Source organism: Lynx rufus, unplaced genomic scaffold (assembly GCF_022079265.1).
Source record: "Lynx rufus isolate CCGP_SWC_20201006 ecotype Redwood Valley unplaced genomic scaffold, mLynRuf1.p SCAF_7, whole genome shotgun sequence".
Classification (NCBI taxonomy): Eukaryota; Metazoa; Chordata; class Mammalia; order Carnivora; family Felidae; genus Lynx; species Lynx rufus.
This window is the reverse complement of record NW_025814889.1, coordinates 124,103,477-124,128,000: the sequence shown is the minus strand read 5'-3', so window position 1 is coordinate 124,128,000 and position 24,524 is coordinate 124,103,477. Positions and strand designations below refer to the sequence as shown.

Genomic DNA, 24,524 nt, shown 5'->3' with positions numbered 1-24,524 from the left:
TGCACATTACATCATCTCCAAATCAGATTCTCCGCTGGCCTCCAGACTTCTTTGTTCCTCAACTACTTATTTGATCTCCTTATTTCAAACTTAGCATGGTCTAAATGGAACTCTTAATTTTCTCCCCAAGCCAGTTTTCTCCTCAGTCTTCTCCAGCTCAGTAAGCGGAAATACCACCAAATTATTCAAGCTAAAACCTCCATCCTCCTGTCCTTTCTGTCATATGCCACCCCCAATTCATCAGCCAGTTCTGTCAACAAGAACTCCAAAACATATCCTGAATTCAGCCACTTCTCTGCATCTCCACTGGCACCACCGTAGTCTAAGACTTCTCTGACTGCTGTGAAAGCCTCCTAACTTGTCTCACTGTGTGCACCTTTGCTCACCTCCAATTTATTTTCCACGCAACTGCAGCGGCCATTCCAAAATGTACATCAGATCACGACACGTCTCTCCTTCAAACTAATAAATAACTTACCTTTGTACTTTATAAACAATCTAAACTCTACCATGATGTTTGAGGCCCTCCAAGATCTGTCCTGTGGTCACTTTTCTAACCTCCATCCCTACACTCTCCTCTTTCACTGGGCCCAAACGAGCCACGCATTCCCATTTCAGGGCCCTTGTACTTGCTGTTCACTCTTCCTACAGTGTTGCTCCCCCAGCCTTTTCCATGGATAGCATCTTCTCCCCATATGGATTATATTCCAAATGCCATTTCATACTTTTCTAACTACCCACTCCAAAGTTAACCCCACCCCTCTTTACTTCAGTGCCTCCCATTACTATCCCACTGGTCTTACTGTCTTCACATGCTTACCAGAAATGGAACTGATTTTGTTAATTTGTTTGATTAGTGCCCATCATCCCCCTGCCCTCATACTCTCTAAGAATATAAGTTCTTTGACATCAGGGACATTATCAGTCTCTTTCACTGCTGTAGCATTTCACTTCTCAGCATTTAGAACAATTTAGAACAATTCCTGGTATACAGTATCAATCAATAAGTATTCATTAAAAAATAGATGAGTTCCATATTTAATAAATTTGTAGTGTTGTAATACTTTTTAAAAAATGGTTTTACTTTGGAATACTTTTAGATTTACAAAAAAAAATGCAGAGTGCCCATATATTCTTTATCTTTACTCAGTTTCCCCTAATGCTAACACATTTGTCAAAATTAAGAAATTAACACTGGAATAATAATGTTAACTAAACTACAGACCACTCAGATTTCACCAATTTTCTATTTACATTTTTGTTTGTTTTAATCCAATCTAGGGTGTACCACCTTGCATTTAGTCATCATATCTCCTTAGTCTCCTCCAATTTGTAACTATTTCTCACTTTCCTCGTTTTTCATCACTTTGAAACTTTTTTTAAAGTGCATATCCATTCATTTTGAGAGAGAGAGAGAGAGAGAGAGAGAGAGAGCAGAGGAGGGGCAGAGAGAGAGGGAGACAGAGAATGTGAAGTAGGCTCCACACTGCCAGCACAGAGTCCTATGCAGGGCTTGATCTCATGAACCATGAGATCAGGACCTGAGATGAAATCAAGAGTCCAACTCATTGCTTTCAAAGCCCCCCTCATCACTTTGAAACTTTTATTTAAGAGTATTGTTCACATATTCTGTAGAATGTCCCTCAATTTGCACTTATCTGATATGTTCTCTCAGAGTGGGGTTATAGGTTTTGGGGTAATACAAAGGTGAAGTTTCTTCTTATCACATGATATGAGAAGCAGGGATAAATGATATTAACATGACTATCACTAGTGATATTAACACTGATTACTTGATTAAGGTGATGTTTTCCAGGTTTCTCTACCATACAGCCACTGTTTTTCTCTTTCCATATTCTATGTTTTGGAAGGGAGTCACCATATCCCAGTCTACACACTCAAAGAGAGGGGCTCTCGTGGGCACCTGGGTGGCTCAGTTGGTTGAACATCCAACTTCGGCTCAGGTCATGATGTCGTGGTTCGTGGGTTTGAGCCCCACACTGGCCTCTGCACTGTCAGCGCAGAGCCTGCTTGGGATTCTCTCTCTCTCAAAATAAATAAACTTAAAAAAAAACCTCTCATGGAGTGAGAAATATCTACTCCAATGTAATATTTCTTCCATTCATTTTTAATTATGGAAAAGAGAGGCAGTGGCATTTACAATAAGTCTTAAGAGACAGACAGTGCTCAGGTATTTATTTACCTAAAAGAAAATTCTATTCGTTAAATACTCTTACCTACCAGTATCAAGATACCAAAGATCCTTGCAGCAAACTTGACTATTCAGTGCTTTTTTGTAGCCATCTCTTCCACTCCAAAAATACAATCGAGTGCCAATTGCAACAGCACAGTGTCCAGCTCGTGGTCTTGGTCTTGAATTTTTTTTATCTTCCTGAGAATCCGATACGAGGGTGGTCCACTCTGCTGTATCTACAAGACAGCAATATCCATGACTACAGTATTGCTCTTAAATAACAAAATAACAAGAACTCTTTTATTAATAAATTTTATTTCAATAAGTAGCTCTTAAAAGACTTACCCAGATTTAGATAAGAAAATGAACTAGTACATCTCCATTCACAATCATGAGGTGAAGTCTCAATATTCTCCCCCTTATGTGGAACCCATCCACCAAAAATGTACATCCTGAACAACAAAAAGAGAGAACATAAAGTGGCTGACTTTTTTTTCTAGAGCTTTACTTTTTTTTTCTTTTTAGATTTTCAATGCTAAGAATAGATTTAAACTTACTTGTTTACTCAAAGCTTCAGGACTATTAACTCACTTATTACGGTCAAGGTAATGGGAATAAGATAATGAATAAAGCAATCTTCTCTGAAGAGTTTACAATTCTATGAAGCAATACAGAATCAAATTATTTGTCTCTGGCAAGTTACTTAAGTGGAAAATATTTCAATTCTAATACATTTGAAAATCAATACTATTTATAATGAGTGAACCCCACTCAGAAAGACAGTCAAATGATCTATGATATCCAAAGTCAAATTTAGAGTTGTATGCATACAGTAACCAAAGAAGATTAAGTTTCTTATAACTTTGGTCACTGATATCACTCAAATAAAAAACTTTTGGGGCACCTGGTGGTTCTGTCAGTTAAGCGTCTGACTCTTGATTTCGGCTCAGGTCACAATCTCATGGTTTGTGAGATCGAGCTCCCTGCAGGAGCCTGCTTGGGATTCTCTCTCCCTCTCTTTCTCTCTCAAAATAAATAAATAAACATTAAGACAAAACAAAACACAAAAAACCTTTAACTATGTCCCTCGGGCCCCTAAAGGTTCTTGAGACATGCCTAATGACTGCTTGAAGGAGAAAGGCTCATCAGGCAGAGCTTAGGGCCGATGTGACAGCATGCCAACTGGAGAAGCTCTATTTTATACCTATTTTCTATATTAGAGTTCCAGGGGAAAACCACATTTTATAAAAGGGTTCTGAGATTTTTTAAAATGTACCTATCAGATTTTGTTTATGGCTATTTTTTAAAAGGAACTAATGAGGTTGTAGCTGTTTCCTAAAACACATTACTTTTAAGGTCAAGTCCCTACACAAGAAAATACTTAATTAAATTCTATTTACACAATAATGCACAAGTAAGGGAACTTGCTGATGATAGTAATAGCTAACCTTTATGGCGTACTCCTTATGTAGCAGGCACTGTTTGGAGCATTTCATATGTATTAATCCATTTAATCCTGAAGGCAACCTCGTGAAGTAGGTTTTATTATTGACTGTATTTTATATGTAAGGAAACTGAGGTATAGACAGATTAAATTTCCTTGCCCCAGGTCATACAGAACAAGTACCAAAACTGGCAACTGGTTACAGAGTTTACGGTCTAACCATAACTCTATCCAAAGTTTAACCAGTGAGTGTACATTCTGAGTACATACCTGAGTATAAGTCAAGTACTACCAAAAATAAGTAAAACGAAACACTGAGTTAGGTGTGTCAAACCTGGCAACAGAGAACAGATCAGGATGCCTGTGCCTCAGACTTAAGTAAATGTACTCTGTGCAAGGAAAGCACTGTGAGGAATGCACACAAGTATAAGAGGCAGCATGACAAGAAAATGCCGAAGTATTTTAGCCTCTGTAGGCTTATTATTTTTGCTTCAGGAAACAATCAAACACTATTAAATTCAATAATCTATTCCTAAGAACTTGGTAGCACCACTCTTCCCTGTGTGTGTCTTTCTTAAGTTGGTTAAAAAAAAGTGAAAAACAAAAAAACCAGAAACCACCACCATACTTGTTTCCTATAACACTGGCTGTGTGAAGGCTTCGTGGAAGTGGCACCGTCCCTTTAGTTTCTGGTTTTGACCACGACATCGTTTCTAGAAGTAAAAATTAAGTATATTAGCAATTTGGTCTAATAATAGCAAGTTACCTCAACTTGCAGAATCTTAAAAAATAAAAAAGGACTTACCAAAAAGAAGCAAAACTGTTTCAAAACCATTACTTGAATTTCATCTTAAAATGAGCATTTATAGCCAACATAAATAGCTAATTATAGTAATCTATACTTGAACGTTAGTGTTTGAAATACAGAGGTGTATTTAGGGTGCCACCAATTTTGAATTAAAACCAAATTAGAGATTTTCACATTTTAAGTAAGAGCACATTGTGTAGAAGATAGTCAAAAGTGAGAGGCACACCTACCTCCCAATCACTTCATTCCTACGATCCTTTTAAAAAGAGCTAGCTAGCCCAGGGTTTTTCACTGACCAGTAATAACATTACTAATGCTACATTTTCTGTAGACAGAGTAACCATATAAATTTGATCATCCCCAACTGGGACATTTTACAGAGTGGTAATTGGTACTACTGATAGTTACATGGGACAATAAGCATTAATCAGTCACCTTAGACAAACCAGGACATATGGCGACCCTACTTATAAGGAACACAGGAGAGTTACGGCCATAAACCAAACATTCATTTGTTTAACTTTATTGATCAGCAACCACTCACGTCACATCTCACCTGTTCCAGAGCTGGCTACACGTGCCTTCTATAAACCTAAGTGTGACTCGATAAATACTTTAACGAAAATATTTTTCAAAGGATTTTTACATTTTCCTTTATCAATCAAAACCAATTCCTGAGTCTGAATCAAGGTAAGCTTACCTAAGTCAAGTTGCCATAGATCATCCAGGCGAGCACCACACATTCCACCAAAGACATACATTTTAGGACTTCCAGAATCTTTTTTGCAATATATCACAGCTGTGTGGGATTCTCTTGGAGAAGGCACAATCCCTTTAGTCACTGGAATGCTCCAACCCACAACACCAGAACCGTGCTGTAGCTCCAACTCATAGAAATCATTTAAATATCTAGGATATCATGAAATAATATTAAAACATTAACAGAACATATATCTTCTATTTGATTTTTGTTTCTATTTATAAAGATAAGATATGCTTACTATGAAACATTCATTTAGTACAGAAAGGCACTAGGAGAGCAAAAACCCCTTCCTCATTTATTCACCACGTATTTATCAAAAACTACCATGCACCAGGTACTCTTGCGGGGATCAGCAGCAAACAGAAGAGATTAAAAAAATTCCTGCCATCATTTAACCAACACTCACATCCAAGACAACAACTGTGATGGTTTGAAAACATAGCCGCAAATTCTCTGACACTTCCATTCAGGAGGTAGGTATGTCTGTCCTCACCCTCAATTCCAGGCAAGCTTCAACTAGAAGTTGGTGATATGACACTTCAACGAGAGTGTGGTGATATGACACTATGTGACTTCTGAGGCTTGGTCACAGCCAAGCCTTGGTTCTGAGGCTGTGGACAAGCCTCAGAAGTCACTATAAAATACTTGTTCTTGGAATCCTGAAGCATCAGGTAAGTCCAACTAACACAAATCTGAAGCAGCATACATAGGCATGCAGGATGATGGCCGCAGTTCAGTCCATCCTTCAGCCATTTCCATTGAGGCATCAGATGTGGCAGTGACCATTCACGCCCTCCCATCTCAGGGTCTAGCCATCACTGCTGTGTCCTATCTTAATTCCTGATGCACAGAATCCCTGAGCATAATGTTATTTTGCATCACAAACTTTTTGGGGGTTTATTACATGGTACTAGATAACCAAGACAATCACTGTTGACAATAATTGGTAAATACCCCCTTTTGTTTTTTTAATTTTAGAGAGAGAGAAAGCGTGAGTGGGGGAGTGGGGCAGAGGGAGAGACAGAGAATCTTAATGCTCGACCAACTGAGCCACACAGGTGCACCAGTAAATACCCTTTCTGACCGCCCTTTCTGTATGGATCTCCACATATGCATAAATGAGACATACTACAAATGTTGCTTTGTAACTTTTTTCTTTTAAAATTTTCACTCTATAATGTCATAGCAATGCCCTGCATAGCTTTTTTTTTTTTTTTAACTCTAGAAACTGGCATGAAACTTCTCATGCATGACATTGATGTTTTCAACGTTTTGAGCAAAATGACTTTTATAGGAATATATTTCCTATCAAATTATTACTCAAATATGAGGGCAAAATTAAAACACTTTAGGACATATAAAACTTCAAAGTGTGGCTATATAATTGTTTTGGGGAAAAAAATGACACTGGATGCCATTTCAGAAAAATGAAAGAAATGAAAGAAATCCAAGAAAGAATACGCTGAATAAGAGAAATGGCGGTACAAAGAAATCAGTGATGTATAATCACATTTAAATTTATGTTTATAAGTGTGGTTGTGAGGTCTAAGCAAACAGTAAGACTAACCAAATAATTAATTTCTTAACAGTATTATAATCTGGAATAAGATTCAAAAATACATGGAACATATGGGAAAATAAGGGTAAGTAAAAGAAGGTAAAGACAGTAATCTACTCTCAAAGATGACAAGATCTTTTCAGTTTAAATGTGTGTAATAATTTCTGAACAACTAACAGAAGCACAGAATTAGCACATATAACTTTCAAATCATTAAGAGGAAAGAGGAAAACAGTACATCAAGAAAAAGTAAGGAAAAGGAAAAACAAGCAAAGCAGTGTCAGTCTATGGAAAACAGTTAATAAGATGGTTAGGGGGAAAAAAACACTACAATACAAAACGATGTCAAAATAAAGACAAACTATAAAAAGAAATTTGGTACACATCACCAAAAAAGATAAAATTTTCCTAATGTAAAAAGCTCCTACAAGATCAATATTATAACTAATCACACAATAGACACAAACAAAAGGATATAAACTGACAGTTCACAGAATGAGAAATAAAAACTGTATAAATGTATATGTATACACACACAGAAACACATATACAAACACATACACAAATGTTCAACCTCATTACAATTTTTAAAAATCTTGCAAAGGCAGGAAAAGGCAGGGAGCTGGAGGTAGAGAAGCAACAATAAGCAGAATAGATGGAAAACATAAAATAACAAAAGTAGGAAAAGACTTCCCTATTAAGAGACAAAGTCTCTTGGGGGCAGGAAGCGTGTAGGGGAAACAAAGTAAAAGAACCCTAAATCCAGCTATAAGCAAGTAACAGCAATGATAATATTAAAACTAACAAGTGATGTGGCATAGACTTACACAGATCTGAATGGGTACCAGCCAGTATGCTGTACCAGCTCATACTGGTTGTTAATCCTATTTTAAAAAGGTAAGTCTACAACAAAATAATACACACAGGCTGAAAATTAGATATACAAGGAACAAACCACAAATGCACAATCACACTGGGAGATTTTAACATGTCATTCAGAAGTTGATCTGACCTAGACTCACAAAACAAAAAAGCTTAGAGTAATAATTTAAAACATTGATTTAATAAAGAACCTAGTCCCTGGGGCCCCTGGGTGGCTCAGTCGGTTGGGCATCCGACTTTGGCTCAGGTCATGATCTCACGGCTCGTGAGTTTGAGCCCCGCGTAGGGCTCTGTGCTGACAGCTCAGAGCCTGGAGCCTGCTTCAGATTCTGTGTCTCCCTCTCTCTCTGCCCCTAACCCACTCTCATTCTGTCTCTGTCTCTCTCAAAAAAGAGACATTTAACAAACATTAAAAAAATTTTTTTTAAAAAGAACCTAATCCCCAAACAGTCAAGAACTTACAATCTTTATGAGTACCTACGGAACAATCACATACACCACATATACCACAAAGACAATCTCCAAGAAGGAAAAACCCCATACACCACATATTTTTATCACAATATAATAAAACTAGGTATTAGCAACAATAACAAAAGTTTCCATTTGGAAACTAAACTTTTGTGTCAAATTACTTTTGGGTTAAAGAGAAAATAGGGGCGCCTGGTTAAGCATCCAATTCTTGATTTCAGCTAAGGTCATGATCTCACAGTTCATGAGCACAAGCCCCACACTGGGCTCTCTACTGAGTGTGAAGCCTGCTTGGGATTCTCTCCCTCTCTCTGCCCCCCCTCTCTCAAAAATAAATAAATAAACATTTTTTAAAATGTAAAAAAAACATTAAAATTAATGACAGTAAGAGCACTATATATCAAAACCTATGGAATATGGCCAAAGCCATAACCAGAGAAAAATATGTAGCATTTATTTGAAAATAAATGAATAATCATTCAAATTACTAGAAGTTAGAAAAAAATTAGAAAAGGCATCCAAACTATTAAAAGTTTAAAAGAAGTTAGAAAAAAGGAAAAATGTAAAGAAATGGAATACGGTTAAAGAAAATAACTGAAAAAGAAAAATAATAAAACTAAAAAGTGGTTCTTTGAAAACAAGTAATATAACAAACCACTAGCGAGTCTGGTTAAGAAAAGAAAACACATGCATTTAAAAATGAGAAAAGAGCAGATATAGAGATTTCAAAGAGATACAGAGAATTGTCTTACAGTTTTTATCAATAAATATAAAAATCTAAATGAAATGGGTGATTTTTCAGGGAAAACATAAATTACCAAGTGACTCAAGAGAAAGTAGAAAATCTAAATAGATCAATAACTATAAGAGATATTTGAAAAAGAAGTCAACGATCATCTTCCTAAACTGTACCAATCTCAATTATGGGAAATTTCTACTAAATATTCAAGAAATTATGTTAGTTAAGCAAAATAAAAAATGGAGAGCTTCCCATAACCTCAAAACACAGCCCTGGTTATGTTCCCAGGAATAACTGAACCCTGATACTCAAATCAGATTAGAACAGGATCTCACTACCCCAAATAAAAACACTATAGAAAAAATCACTAGTGAATACAGATAATATAAATGAATGTTAGCAAAGTGAATTCAGCAAAGTATGAAAAGAACACTGTAATGCAACAAACTGGGGGTTAACTACAAATAAAAAGATGACTCATTTCAGAACCTAACAATATAATTAACAAAATTAATGGATTAAAGGAAAAATCAGTAAGTTTATTTCCATGTCTGAAATGAATACAAACATCCATTTTTGGTTAAAAGGAGAGAAAAAAACCAATTAGCAAACTAGAAATTAAAAAAAAAAATTTCTGGGGCGCCTGGGTGGCGCAGTCGGTTAAGCGTCCGACTTCAGCCAGGTCACGATCTCGCGGTCCGTGAGTTCGAGCCCCGCGTCAGGCTCTGGGCTGATGGCTCGGAGCCTGGAGCCTGTTTCCGATTCTGTGTCTCCCTTTCTCTCTGCCCCTCCCCCGTTCATGCTCTGTCTCTCTCTGTCCCAAAATAAATAAAAAACGTTGAAAAAAAATTAAAAAAAAAAAATTTCTTTAACCTCACCAAAGGCAAATACTAGAAACCTACAGCAAAGATCACAAGTAATGATAAAGGGTAAATATACTAATGAAACAGAATAGTCTTGAATAAGAGTTGGCAAACCTTTTCTCTAAAAAGTCAGACAGTAAATATTTTAGGTTATGGGGTCCTTCAGGTCTGTCACAACTACTCAACTTTGCTCTTTTAATATGAAAGCAGCCAGAGACAACATGCAAATGAATCGGCATGGCTGTGTTCCAATAAAACTTTATTAACAAAGAAAGATAGCAGGCCAAATTTGGCCCATACAGTGTAGTTTGTAACCCCTAGTCTAGAGAATTTAGAAAAAGACCCATTTAAATGAGGATTAAGATATGACAGAGATAGGACTTCAAATCAGTGAGAAAAAAAATGGCTTATTTAATAAATGGTGGTGGGAGAATTAGAAATCCATTAGGAAGGAAAAGTAAAAATCTTCATACTAGTCATAAAAATATATTCTAAATCTATAAATATTTGAAACATAAAGAATAAATCTGTGAATATATCAGAAAAATACAGAATGTACTAGAAATTATAGAAAATATAGAAAAATAATTTTGGCATAGGAGAAACTCCTAAGCAAGAAAAAAAAAATCCCAGAAAGCAATAAAAAAATATTGTCAAACCTGATAAGACAAAAATGAAACTCTTTAAAAAAAAAAAAGGTAGACAAAAGACATGGAAAAAATATTTGGAATGTAAGAACAAAATATATAAAGAGCTCCAAAGAATCGATAATAATAATAATAATAATAATAATAATAATAAAACTGAAATCCACAGAGGTATAATTAGAAATGACAAATGAGGGGAGCCTGAGTGGCTGAGTCAGGTAAGTGTCTGACTCTTGATTTAAGCTCAGGCCATGATCTCACAGTGGTGAAATTGAGCCCTGCATTGGGCTCCATGTTGCTGGGTGTGGAGCCTGCTTAGGATTCTCTCTTTTCCTCTCTCTGCCCCTCCCCTGCTTGCATGCTCTCTCTCTCAAAAGTATATAAATAAATAAACAAAATACATACATACATACATACATACATACATACATAGAAATAACAAATGAATTTGGCAAGGTCACGGAATACAAACTCAATATACAGAGAGCAACTGTGTTTCTATATATTAGCAATAAACCAATTATATTTCTATACACTAGCAATAAACAATCCAAAAATAAAATTAAGAAACCAAATCTATTCACGTCATTGAAAAGAATAAAAAAATTAGGAATAAATTTAATAAGATCAGAGCAAGACACACACATTTAAAACCTCAAAATATTGCTGGGAGAAATTAAAGAAGATCTAAATAAATGGAGAGACATTCCAGGTTCCTGGGTTGGAAGACTCAATATTAAGAAGATAGTAATTATCCATAATTTTATCTATATTTTTCACACAGTACCTACCAAATTCCAGCAGACCTTGTTGCAGAAATTGGCAAGCTGATGCTAAATTTAAATAGAAATGCAAAGGACCCAGAATAGCCAAAACTCTCTTGAAAAAGCGTAATAAAATCTGAGAACTTACATCTTCCAATTTCAAAACTTACTACAAAGCTATAGTAATCAAAACAGTGTGGTACCAGCATTAGGCTAGACATATAGATCAAGAGAACAGAATGGAGAGTCCATAAATAAATCCTTACAGTTACGGTTAATTGATTTTCAACAAAAATGCCAAGCACAGAACACACAGTTCTGGATCGCTGACTAACAGAATGTGAACAGAAATGAAACTGCTTTAACCAGAGGCTTTAAAAAGCATTGCGTCTATTTGCTCCCTCAAGCTGCAAAAACTTGAGAGGCATGCCCATTATATATAATATATACAATATAACCTAAAAAAAAAAAAAGCTGACTAATAAATGTTACAAGAAAAAGATTCTAAAAGATGCACATCAACTTGAATTATGTTTGCCTCTGTTGGAGGGCAGTGTTGTTGAGAGAAAGAACTTCATATATTTTCTAATTTCTTGAATTTTTACAAGTCTATAACTAAAAACATCTATTTAACTTAAAAATGAAAAAGACATGTGCTAGAAGTAGAAGTATCTGGATTAGTATGGTAGGATAAATTTTTCTTCCTTTCTCCAGTTTCCAAGTTTTCTGTGATGTTTTAGTATGTGTTATTTTTTAAAGTTTGAAAAACCAAAAAAGCTAAGCCTCTAACATCAATGTAATGTAGATACTATGCTGATGACAACCTGAAAATGTCAACAATCTTATTGAAAGATTGATGCCAACAATCTTATTTAGCCATTATAATGACACTGAAATGTTAAGTATTTAATCAGTCCCATTTCACAGTCAAGGAAAACAGGGTTAGATTACTTCCACTAAAGGACACACATGGTAAGCAGTGAATCAGAAAACAGTCTTTTGGACTCTAAATCTCCAAATCCTGAGTGCTATGACAATGTGATCAAAACACTGTGATCAAAAAAGAAAAGAGGTAGTGATAGTTCTGTTTGGAGAAAAGAGGAGAGGACTGGTTCACAAAGTATTTGCTTGTATGAACCACCTTAATGGCTTCCTGTATGAAAAATGGATATGATGGCCTTCATCTTGTAGTGAAATTTTTTGTCACCAAATCCCTAGAGACATCTAATTTGAAAATAACCATTTGTTACTTTTTATTATCATTTATGACAACTAAAATACATCATGACTCAAAACATACAAATATGTTGCTATAAGCAGTTATATTAGTATCATTTAATAAGATGATTTCTGATTAGAAAAGGCATAGTTTTGAAAACAGATACATACTCCAGGGACTACGGAAAATATAAGTGCACCCAAATTTGTTCACTGTTAGGTTCAAATGCAAAAGGCTAAGCTTCATCCCTTTTAGTAATTAAAAATGAAAGAAACTAAATGTTCTTAAAAGTCATAAAACAAACATTTGGTCTGAAAAAGAATCAGCATACCTGGGAACATTATTGTTTGAGTCTTCACTTTCATTTGCCAGACCACCAAACAAATAGCATTTGTTACCATATAAAGAGAAGCTATGTCCAAGCCGGGGACAAGGAGGTAAACCAGAAGAAGGGGGGTGGGGTTTCACTTTTTTCCATAACCAACGACTTGCCTAAAAAAGAGCATAAATACAATCAGGCAAAATCAGGAAAACATTCCTATATTGTCAATAGTATAACATCATACCAATACATTTTAATCGAAATCCAATTAGAAGGCTCCAATAAGCTATCCTGGGGCAAATGACAAGTAAGCAGATAACTTCTGGAACTAAAATAAACACTGCAATAGAAATTCAGTCTACTCTTCCATATTCACAGCTTTTCTCAACAGCAACCTAATAGTAAACATGATAATAACTCAAACGCTAACAGTTTCAAAATATTTTCCAAATGAAAAATTAAATATATATAGCTTTAAGAGTAAATGTAATTTGGGGCGCCTGGGTGGCTCAGTCGGTTGGGTGTCCGACTTTGGCTCAGGTCATGATCTCATGGTCCGTGAGTTCAAGCCCCACATCAGGCTCTGGGCTGATGGCTCCAAGCCTGGAGCCTGCTTCCAATTCTGTGTCTCCCTCTCTCTCTGCCCCTCCCCCATTCATGCTCTCTCTCTGTCCCAAAAATAAATAAACATTAAAAAAAAAATTAAAAAAAAGATTAAATGTAATTTATACATTCTTACTTTCTGAAATTAGGTAATACATAGTATATATTTCAACCTTTAAGTATGCATAAAGGTCATTTAACAAACCAAACTCCAAAACTTATAGTCTGGCCATGGATGCTCTATTTATCTAAAATGACTTGCTCATAAATAGGTATAATTCACCCACATCTGTCAATTACCAGATGCCCTCGTGATAATAGCCCTGTGAACACATGCACAGTTTGGGAATAAAAGTCAATTAAGGGCTGTCAGAGAGGGCTCTGAGTGCGGTTTAGGAGAATCAAACATAAAAGGACATAAGAAACTGTCGTGTGTGTGTGTGTGTGTGTGTGTGTGTGTGCGCGCGCTCACGCGCGTGTGTGCGTTTGTGAGCATGTGCACATATACTGCCAGGGGGGAAAAGTGATTATTACTGTAATGGTAACAATTTCTGTAACTGAGCAGAGGTTTTCAAAATATGGTCTGGGGACCAGCAGCAGCACAGGGGAAGTTGGTAAGAATTCAAGGGGGGAGGCCTCACATCAGACAATACTGATTCAGAAGCTCTGGGAGCAGGGCCCAGCAATCTGTGTTTTCACAAGCCCTCCAGATGCTTCTGTTGCTGCTAAAATCGAAGAACTATGACACTAAGATACAAAAACCCAAACATGTAACATGTACAATTGATGCTAAGTAACAGATATCTTTATGTTACAAATGTTACACTGAGTATTAAAAAAAAGACTCACGTTAGAAACTTTGGCTTTTTAGTGAAGTGGAAACATTTTCTTTGAAGCTCTAAAATGTGAAGTTCACACTATCTCAAATACATTAATGAAATATTTCGCAATCTTTCAAAGAATGAAGAGCAAGCTCATTATTAAAGCTGCAGATTGAGATAAATTTTAAATACACTTACTTGCAACTCATACAACTCATTGCTGTATCTTCCATATTCAACCATTCCCCCGAACACTAATATTCTGGTACCATCACAGACAAATCCGTGGGCAGCGCAACCTGGAGGGATGTCTCCTCTAACCGCTGGTAGGAACCATTGATTTGTAACTAGTTGCCAAAATAAAATTAAGACCAATTATGATACACTGTTGTCACAAACTATGAGTGTGTACTTTATATGTATCTTCTAGATCAGTGGCTCTTAACTGGGGATGACTCTGCCCCCAGGAGAACAACATAACTTTGCGGTTGCCCTACTGGAGAGGGAGAGGAGAGATGCTTACTGGCCACTAGTGGGTAGAGCCCAGAGACGCTGCCAAACATCTTACAAGGTCCGTGCAAGCTCTTCCAACAACTAATTCCTCTGGTTCAAAACGGCCACATGCTGCTGTTGGAGAAACCCTGATCGATGTCATTAATTCTTCCCCAAACCTTGCTTGGTATCATCATCTCCATTCTACCGGTGAAAATCTGCTATTTAAGTTTGGTGACTTTAGCGCTGATCCTGGGGACCCGGCAGAGCAAACTTCAAACCAGGTCTCACCTTCCAAAGCCAGGATTTCTACACTACACCAAACTGTCAAATAACTTTTTAACTAAATAGTGGAGTGCGGGGGGGGGGGAGGGTGAAAAAATAAAATAAAATGTCCCCTATCCCCTACGCCACTACTGTATTCAGCACTATGACTAAGTTATTTGGTCCGAGTCGCTGATCGTGACATAGACCCCCAATTCAGCTATCAGCCTCACACCGAGGAAAGAGCTCCTGCGCGACAGCGGGCGCGTTTCCACGGCGGGGAAAACGGAACGCCGCCCTCCTATCTATCCCCGGGGCCCTCGACCAAGGGGCACTGGTGAGTCGCAGCGGCGCTCCAGCTGACAGTCGTCTTCCGGAGCGCTGCACAGCTGAACTTGAGCAAGCACGCCCCACTGTGGGAGCCGGGCGCCCGGCTCAGCCACCGGCCGCTCCCCCGCCAGCGCGCAGGGGGACCAGCGGGGCAAAAACCCCGACTGCCACCAGCCAGATGCGGGGCAGTATTCGCGGGGAGCGTACCAGAACGCCTCTCGCTTTCCCTGCTCGCCCCCCGCCCCGCCCCGCCTCTCTCCCTCCTAAGGAAAGACCGCAGGCAACGAGGAGAAGGGCCCGGCGCAGCTTCGGTTTGGAGTTGGTTTTGGTTTTTGACAGGGGAGGGATCTCGGACCCCCGGAGTGGGCGAGACTCCGCGAAGAGGCCCCGGCGGGTGAAAACGGCCTCCCTCTCTCTCTCTCTGTCTCTCTCGCCTACGTCCGCCAGCAGGGCTGGGGCGCGGGGGGGTCGGGGGGGAGGAGGTCCCGGACCGCCTGCCTGAGGGCCGGCGCGCCCCGCTCAGGGCCCGGTTCCGCCCCGCGGGGCCCCGGGAAAACGGAGCTGCCGCCCGGGACGCTGAGGACCCCGGACCCGCCCGGCCGAGCCGCGCTCCCCGCAGCCCGCCCGAGGAGGCAGTGACCCGGCGGTGACAGCTGTCAGGGCCGCGGCCGCCGCCTCGCCTCCCCTCCCCCTCCGCGGCTCCCACAGGCGGGGCCGTAGAGTTGCCGCCGCGCCTACCCGTGTTGTAGACGTGCAGCTCGTCCGCGATGCCCTCGTTGCCCCCTCCAAAGATGATCATCAGCTCCCGGATAGCCACGGCCCGGTGTCCGTGCCGGGCGCGGGGGACCGGCCCCGTGAAGGAGGAAACCCGCCTCCAGTTGAGGAGGCTGGGAGCCGCCATCTTCCCAACCCCCGCCCCTCTGCCCACAATGCACCGCGCCCGCTCCGGCGCCTCCGCTCCCGGGGGAGGGCGGGGACCCGCCTCCAGCTGTGCGCCGGGGGCGGGGGGGGGGTGGGGTCACGTGACCGCGGGCGCCCGGGGCCAGGCTGGAGGCCCGCGGGGCGCGGAGGGGTCCCGGCCGGGGAGCCCCGCCCTCGCCTCCGGGCTACGTGTCCCGGCCGAGTCCCTTTGGCAACGGGCCCGCGGCTGGAAAGACCTTTCCTCCCGACCGAGTCTCCCGCCCCCAGCCCGCGCACAGGGTCCCCTCCCCCCCGTTTTGTATAGCGGGAGAAAGTACAGCGTTTGCCTTTACGGCCACTTTAACTGAGCATCTAGGATGCCCGGGCGAGTCAGGCTCGGAACAGTTTACAGCGCGACGGGGAGGAAAGCTCGCGTAGAGGTTCGAAGTGCCGCGAGCGCGGGGAGCCGAGAGGGACGTCTGCCTGCGCGGGCGGGTGGCGCGCGTCGGGGGCGCCGGGCGTCGAGGATGCCCGCGAACGCCGGAGGAGGCGGGCAGCCTGCCCCGCGAGCGAGCGGCCGTCCCTGAGCACCCCCGAGGGAAGGTCGGAGCCCAGCCTGCACCGAGGAATCAGGCGCTTGAGCGTTTGGCGGCTGTGCCCATGCCGAGAAGTTTAGGAACAGCGAGCCGCGGAAGGCTGGTTTGCTTCAGCAGGTGGGAGACTGTAGGTTCCTGTTTTATTGCTGGATAACGTGTGAGGGTCTTCGGTTGCCAAACGCAGTCCTAATTGCCTTGCGTGTGTGAACTCACGATTCTCCCAACGATCCAGTGCAGTGGGTACTGCTGTCTCCCTTTTCGTGGATGGGGATATGCGGCACAGAGAAGTAAAGCAGTTGTCCCCGGACACACAGCAGAAGCGCAATGGGACCGGGATTCAAACGCAGGGCTTCTGACTGCAGAGCGCTTTTCCCTAACCACTATACAATAAACTGCCTTTGCTCACATTCATATATAATCCTAATAAGGCTGAGACGCTTTATTATCCGGTCCTATAACGAATCACACTCAAAGAGATACAATTCCAGAAAAAGACAAAAAATATTATTGAAAGCAGTTTAAATCTCTACCTCACACCCTCGAGAAGGTACCAAAGGGAGCTACACACAACATCAGGCAGATTTCCTAAAATTCCTTTTTCCTCATCTCTTATTTTCAAGTTCTCTCCTATGCCTGTATCATTCATCCCCCTCTCCCCCAACTCCCTCGATCCTAACAGGCCTCTCCACCTTTTCATTCTAAACTTTCTTTTGAGAAGTGATTCTCTACCGTTTTAAAAAGGAATTCTCACTATTCTTTCAGCTGCTGCTTCTCAAGTTCTTCCTCTCACTTTTTTATTATCCCAATTTTGCAAGATGGTCAAAGAGAATTTGGGGAAGGAGGGGGAAGATGGCTGGAAACAAGGAAAGGAGCTTATGAATATTTATGTATTAATATTTTTCTCTGCCACAGAGAAACTCATAACATAAATTCTTAAATGTTTGTGCTATAAAGTATGCCTGTGAAACAATACTGGGAAAGTTGGGACAAAGCAGTGAGCTTTCACAGAACTTAAAATATTTAATTTAAAGAACTGTACCTTATTCCGAGAGTTGAGGGTTAACATGTCCTAACTTAAGAATGATGCCGTAAGTAGATGGTAGTGGTGTGTGTGTGTGTGTGTGTGTGTGTGTGTGTGTTTAATGCCTTTATGGCAAAAGACTAGTGACAAAATTGAAAGTTGTAAACCCAGGTTGTGTGTATGTTTAATGACTTTAGAGCAAAAGACTAAGGACAAAATTGAAAGTTGTGAACCCACGTATTTATGATATGTGGAAGACCAAACATTCCTGAATTGGGAGAAAGATGAAGGCAAAATATTCAGAGAAGAGATTGTAAGTCATAACTGGTTGTGTAGATAAGGAAGTGAAGGACAATGGAGGAACTGTGTATTCGATTCCTAGAACTGCTGTGACAAAATACCACAAACTGTGTGACTTGAAACAACAGAAATGTGTTGTGTTGCAGCTCTGTGTTGCTGCTGTGTTGCAGCTCTTGTTTGCAGGCTACAAGCCCCAAATCAAAGTGTCAGCAGGGCCCTCCGAAAACTGGAGGGGAGAATGCTTCCATGCCTCTTTCTGGCTCCTGACGGTGGCCATTGATCCTAGACATTTCCTGGCTTGTAGCTGCATCTTCAGTCTCTGCCTTCATCATCACAGGGTGGTGTTCCTGTGTGTCTGTGTCTCTTCTCTGCTTATAAGTTCACAGTCGCATCCTAATGACCTCATCTTAATTTGATGACAACTGCAAATAAGGTCACATTCACGTGTATTGGGCATTAGGATTTCCACATATCTTTTTGGGGAACACGATTCAATCCATGATAAGGCATGTCATCCAATAGGAATAATATTTGACCACAGCAGCTTTGACTCAACCCTACCTAGTGAGGAGTTTAGTATAGGTCTCTGATTCTCAAGAAAGCTACCTTCAATCTTTGAAACTACAGGAATGGAAGTTACCGCCTAGAAGGAGAGTGTAGCAAGGGAAGAGTGAGGCAGAACAGCATCCCAAAGAAGCCAACCTTTCAAGAGGTAAAGATAAAAAAGGAGGCACTCGTGAAGGAAATGGAGAATGAGGAGCCAGAGAGGTCAAAAGGGAACCGGGTGAGGGTGATGTCAAAAAAGCCACAGGTGAAGGGGGTTTCACAGAGGCGGAAGTGGTTATCAAAGCCAAAAGCCATAGAGAGGTCAGATAAGAAAAAGACAAACAAGTGTCTTGTTGGATTTGCAAATTAAGAGGTTATCAGTGGCCTAGATTAACACACCCAGTGGAATGGGAGAAGGAAAGCCACAGAAGATCAAAGTGAGTAACAGGGAGGTGCAGATAATGTGTATAGTCTGTTTTTTACAGAGCCTCGCCCATGAAAGGAAAGAAAATACAGTGGCTGCTGGGAGAAATGGATACATGGCAAGCTGTTACTATTTTGCATGGATGAGACTAGCATGTCTGAGGGCCCCAGAAGGATGCAGTTGAAAAGGAGAGCCTGTAGGAGCAATAGAGATGTCTTAATCAGTTTGGGCTGCTGGGGCTGACTCAGTCGGTAGAGCATGTGACTCTTGGTCTCGGGGTTGTGGGTTTGAGCCCCACATTACATGTAGAGATTACTTGTAATCTTGGAAGTCCAAGATCGGAATGCCGGCACAGTCAGGTTCTGGGGAGAGCCCTCTGGCAGGTTGCAGACTGCTGACTTCTCGCTGTATCTTTATATGATGGAAGGGGGTGGGGTAGCTCTCTGGAGTCCACCCTCATGACCTACACACCAAAATACCAAAGGCCCCACCTCCTAGTTTCATCACCTTGGGGGTGAGGATTTCCACCTATGGATTTGGGGAGGAGGGCACAAATATTCATAGCAAGAGAATATGTCACTTGGAAATGTTTTCTGTTGCAAGTAGCAGAATATTCAACACGGAGGCTAAATGATAAGGCTGTTCATTATCTTGCACAAGAAATCTGGGGTAGGCGGGTCCAGGATTAGTTCAGTAGTTCAATAGTGTCACCGTTCTGGTTAGTGGCTCTGAATTTTTCTTGGCCTTGCCTCTGTGGTCATCAGAAGGTTGTTGCAGCTCTGGGCATTATGTCCTCACATAACCATGCCTGAAGATGTAAGGCAGGAAGACAGCCAGGATGGGGAAATAGAACTCTCCTTTTACAAGGAGAAAAAGCATCTTGCCTGGAAGCCATCTAGCACACTCACCCAAGGGTTTCATTGGCCAGAAGTAGGTCATTCAGTATATTAAGATTACATTCACTATACTGACAGAAATACCAAAACAATAATGGCTTTAAAAGCTTATATTTATCCCATAGAAATGAATTTTACAGGTAGCAGTCCAAAGCTGGGAGGCATGGCAGCTGTATTTCACCAAGTCCTCACGAATTTGTAGACTCTGTGGATTGGAATTTGTGGATTGGAATTCCTCCTTCCAACTCATGGTCCAAGATGGCTGCTCCAGCATCAGCTATTGAATCTGCATTCCAGCCAACAGGAAAGAATGAAGGAAAGGAATATTCCCTTCTCAAGAATACATTCTGGAATTGTACATGTTATTTCTGCGTACATCCCATGAGCCAGTATTTGGCCACAAGGCCATGACTAGTTGAAGAACGTCTGGGAAATGTAGTTTTTATTTGGAATGGCCATGTTCCCAACTAATGTTCAAGGTTCAGAAAAAGAAGAGGAGAACAGACTTTGGGGGTCATCTTCCAGGAGGGTAGCTACAGGAGTTTGGGAAAGTAGTTTTGTTTTGTTTTGTTTTGTCTTTTGAAGAAACAAGCAAAGGAGAGTGAAGTGGGAAATGAAAGTTGCTTGAGCTAACCAACCAGGCCTGGGGTTGGTTGACACAATCCTCAGGGAGGATTGACACTTGATGGAGCAGGATGGTGAAGGATCAAGAAACGATGGATTCAGAAATATACATAGGGGCACCTGGGTGGCTCAGTCGGTTGAGCGACCGACTCCAGCTCAGGTCAAGATCTCACGGTTTGTGAGTCCGAGCCCCGCATCGGGCTCTGTGGTAACAGCTCAGAGCCTGGAGCCTGCTTCGGATTCTGTGTCTCCCTCTGTCTGCCCCTCCCCCACTCACACTCTGTCTTTCTCTCTCAAAAATAAACATTAGAAAACAAAGAGAAAACCAACTCTTCTTGTTGGTTTTAAGTGCCTAGGGAAATGAGAAAATTAGTAGGCCCAATATTTTATTTGTTATCCTGTAATTTGAATCGTTAGAAACATTGAGAATTAAATGTTTGAGTTTGGGGGTTTTTGTTTTGTTTTGTTTTTGTATAAAACTCAATCGAGGGTAGTTTGAATAGTGCTTACCTTCCTGTCTGTCATATAACTTATTGTGCAGAGTGAGCATTTTTTCCATGCCTTGGCAAACTGTCATACTCCTTCCCAGATTTGGATCAGCTTTCTGTATTTTATTCTTTGCACTTCCGATGTCATGAAATATCTTTGAGATGACAGATGATTTTTTTTTTTTATCCATGTCTCTTCCCTTGGAACATCTTCATTCTTTCCTGCACGGCTACTCTCTGCAGTTATGTTCATAAATTTACCCTTACTAAATTCTTCTGGCTGCATATCCAGAGTAGAATAGTGACAGAGTGACAATGTCATCCCACAGCCAGCTGTTTCTTCTCTATCTCCATTTACCTTTGACTTGAACTTCACTCTCACCACTATCGCTTTTTGTTTCCTTGCTACACTATTATCTTTGTTGGCAATTCGATTATCCTTTTTTTTTTTTTGTAAATATCACAGGTGTTTACCACTGGAAATGAAGGAGACAACATGACCACATGCTTTGTTGTCTGTGCATAAACTGAATAACAAATTCCAGTCATCTATTGACTGGCTGACTGACAGAGAAGTGACACGATTGGTCACAGATCATGATTTGGATCTGTTACCTGCATAGTCATTTCATGGACTAAAAAGCTAGCAGCAAAATTTGTACTTAGGCAAGTACTCACAGTTAATGTACTCGGGTAACAGATTTGAACGGTGAACTGTATTGTTGAGGGCCTGATGTAGGAAACCAAATGATTGATACTTGAAATTTGTGCTGTCGCCACGCAAAGCAAGGGCTATGCTGCACGTAGGTGGTGTGTGACATGCAGTGAGCACTTAGTACATAGTAGATTGTTTTATTTGCATCATCTTTGTCATTTTCGTTATATTACTACTGCTTTTACTGTTCCTTCTGAGCTGCAGGCCACTGAGGAGTCAGCCAGGGAGGGAGGGGTTGGTGCCGGGAGGTGGCAGACGGCTCTGTGTTCTCAGCCAAGAGTGTAAATGGCCACGTCCAAAGGATACCTTAATCTCCACTGAGGACTCAGGCCAAGGGCTTATTGGCAGAGGTCTGGGGAGGAGTTCTGGGGAGTGCCAGTAGGTGGGCAGGACTCAGCAGAGAGGCAGGGCAGGCACTGCTCCTGAGATGAGAGAAGCAGATGGTGTCTGAGAGGTCTGTTCACAGATCGCAGGGCTCCAGCCACGGGTCTTGGCTAGGGCTGTGGCCAAGGCATGGGAAGGGCAGCTGGCAAGAGCAAGGCAGGACTCTAGGCCAGGTAGTGCCCACACCAGTTACCGGAACAGGCAACTGGTGCGCGAGCCGAGGAAGAAAAGCACTCCTCTTGTGCGAAAGAGGGCGAAAGAGGCCCATTGCAGGTGCAGTGGCTGTAGCTTGGTAACAGAGAAGAGCCCGGAGTGCCTCCTCTTGGGACAAGAAGATGACCCATCATTGAGCCCCATCAGGAAAAAGTGAGGGAGCCGAGGCTCCTTTTAGTTCTAGTTCCTGCCCCACGTGGGTGATCTTGGAGCCCAGCCCTGGGAGACAGAGGCAATAACAAAGGCTCTCAGCCTGACCCAATGTAGTGATTCATTGCTGCTATAGATTGCTTCTTCCTTTCCTTCTAGTCCTTCTATCAGCCTTAACAGATTTTATCTAAGACCTTATCTACCAAGTAGTACACTCAGCCAAGGCAGGCCCTTTGGGTAAGAAGGAATGACGAACATTTGACTCTCAACTAATACAAAGTAAACACGGAGTGAAAATGACTCAGATATACTTTGTATCAACTAATGATACCACAAATGTAAGATGCATACAAATCACACAGGACTGCTTGTGGGCATATAACTGAAACTGGACCAAAGTGACCTACCCACATGATGGTTTATTTTCCTCATATGGTTAGATGTTTCAGAGTACTTCGTTCACAGCTGCAATGGCGACTCCCGGTGCCATCGGGGACTTAGGCTCCTCCTGTGCTCTTGCTCTGCCCTCCTTAACATGTGCAGGGCTGCTGAATGCTACAACATCAGGGGAACCTACCCACATTGGGCAAGGATATTTTCCATTTGCTTCTATGTACCTACTCTCCACTCTTCTTCAACTTGTTCAGTGTCCTGAGAGGCTGACTTAAAGACAATATGTCACTGGAGCTCCCCTGCCCTCTGATTTCCAGTAGAGTTTGGCCAGTGGGGGGCACCACCAACAAGAGATTGTAAACTTGGGGTGATTAGCCTTCTAGTCGCTTTCGTGTGATCAGTGCAGGCTGCTTCTTTTCCAGTCCTGGAAACCCCTCCTTCCCTTGCCCTCCAGAGTTACAGGTGGTCACAGCTCCCTAACTGGACCCTTTCTTAACCTGTGTTTCCTTAATACTGACCTTTCCAAATAATGCCCTTTTTTCAGAGTCTCCACCATTAGTTTGGAGAGAGCCATCTGTGTCCTGCCAGTGCTGGAAGCCGAGCTCCCCAGCCTGAGTGGCAGGGCCCGGGCTGTGGACGGATTGGTGACTGCAGGGTCACCACCCACAGTGAAGCTTCTTGTACTTCCGCTTTTAGGTAACTCGGCCTTAAAACTACCTGGGGTGTTGTCTGTTGGGGAATTGCCCTCGGTAGGCCCCCTGGGAAAAGAACCATTAGGGAAGAAAATAAGGTTCCGCAAGAAATTGTGCGGCCTTACGTTTAGCCCTTGCCATCCCCTATGGCGACTCCTCTACTTACAGGAAGGATAGCCTCATACATTTGCCAGCAAAGAGGGCCTGTAAAGGAGAGACGTGTGGATTTTGAAAGCCTCACTCCGGCAACTAAGGAGTGTATCTCTGGGCACAGGTGACTTCAACCCCTCGGCCCACCTGGCCCCCCAGGAGGCATTCCAGATGATGACTAAACCTAGTCGGTTAAAGTACAGAATGGTTCATTGGTTCCTAGGTGCGTTGTGTCTCTGAGAATGTATAAGGCGTGGGTTTCTAAGGCCCTCTTGGCCCCCTTCCTGGCACCTCGGACCCAGGCGAACACTTTTGTTCTTCAAAACCACGAATGGTTCAGGGAAATAGCTAAGAGGTCATGTCCCTGTAGCTGTTCCACTTGAGGTGTTGAGAGACAAATGACAATTCGTGAAAACAGCAAAGTAAATACTTTATAAATTATAAACATAGATACATAATAAAAACAATAAAAGAAATTAATAAGCAAAGGGCAGGAGGGAATGTTATGACAAAACAATCATGTTATTCCTTATCGGGTGATTATACAAAGGAACAATTTTAGAATTGGGTAATGTTAGAAAAACATAGATGGCGTATGTTACAAGGAAATCACTCGCATATATAATGCCACGTTTACTGCAATAAATCGGCCAGGTCAACACACTGCTGTTGTCTGTGTCCATTTTTATTTTAGTTTTTTATTTTAGTTTTATTTTATTTTCACCGACGCCGTTCTTCCTTCGGGAACCCCTGGTTGCTGGAGCTGGTCTCCGGCACGCCAGGACCTTGACTGACTCAAGACTGCAGTCTGTGCATATGTGGTCATATGCAGCAGCACAGTGTGGACC

General features: G+C 41.6%; 1 protein-coding gene across 4 annotated transcripts in view; it reads right to left on the bottom strand.

Annotated features, from left to right (window-relative positions):
• The window catches only part of HCFC2 (host cell factor C2), a 47,918-nt gene extending 31,828 nt beyond the window's left edge, over nt 1-16,090 (bottom strand). For all 4 annotated transcript variants that reach the window (XM_047065031.1, XM_047065029.1, XM_047065030.1 and 1 more), the window contains exons 1-7: nt 15,923-16,090; nt 14,297-14,445; nt 12,684-12,844; nt 5,147-5,355; nt 4,267-4,351; nt 2,540-2,646; nt 2,242-2,430 (exon numbers count right to left, since the gene is read on the bottom strand). In XM_047065031.1, the coding sequence (XP_046920987.1) occupies nt 2,242-2,430; nt 2,540-2,646; nt 4,267-4,351; nt 5,147-5,355; nt 12,684-12,844; nt 14,297-14,445; nt 15,923-16,085 (1,063 nt within the window). In that variant the 5' untranslated portion in view covers nt 16,086-16,090. The remainder of the gene's footprint in view (nt 1-2,241; nt 2,431-2,539; nt 2,647-4,266; nt 4,352-5,146; nt 5,356-12,683; nt 12,845-14,296; nt 14,446-15,922) is intronic.
• Nucleotides 16,091-24,524: the final 8,434 nt, after the last annotated feature.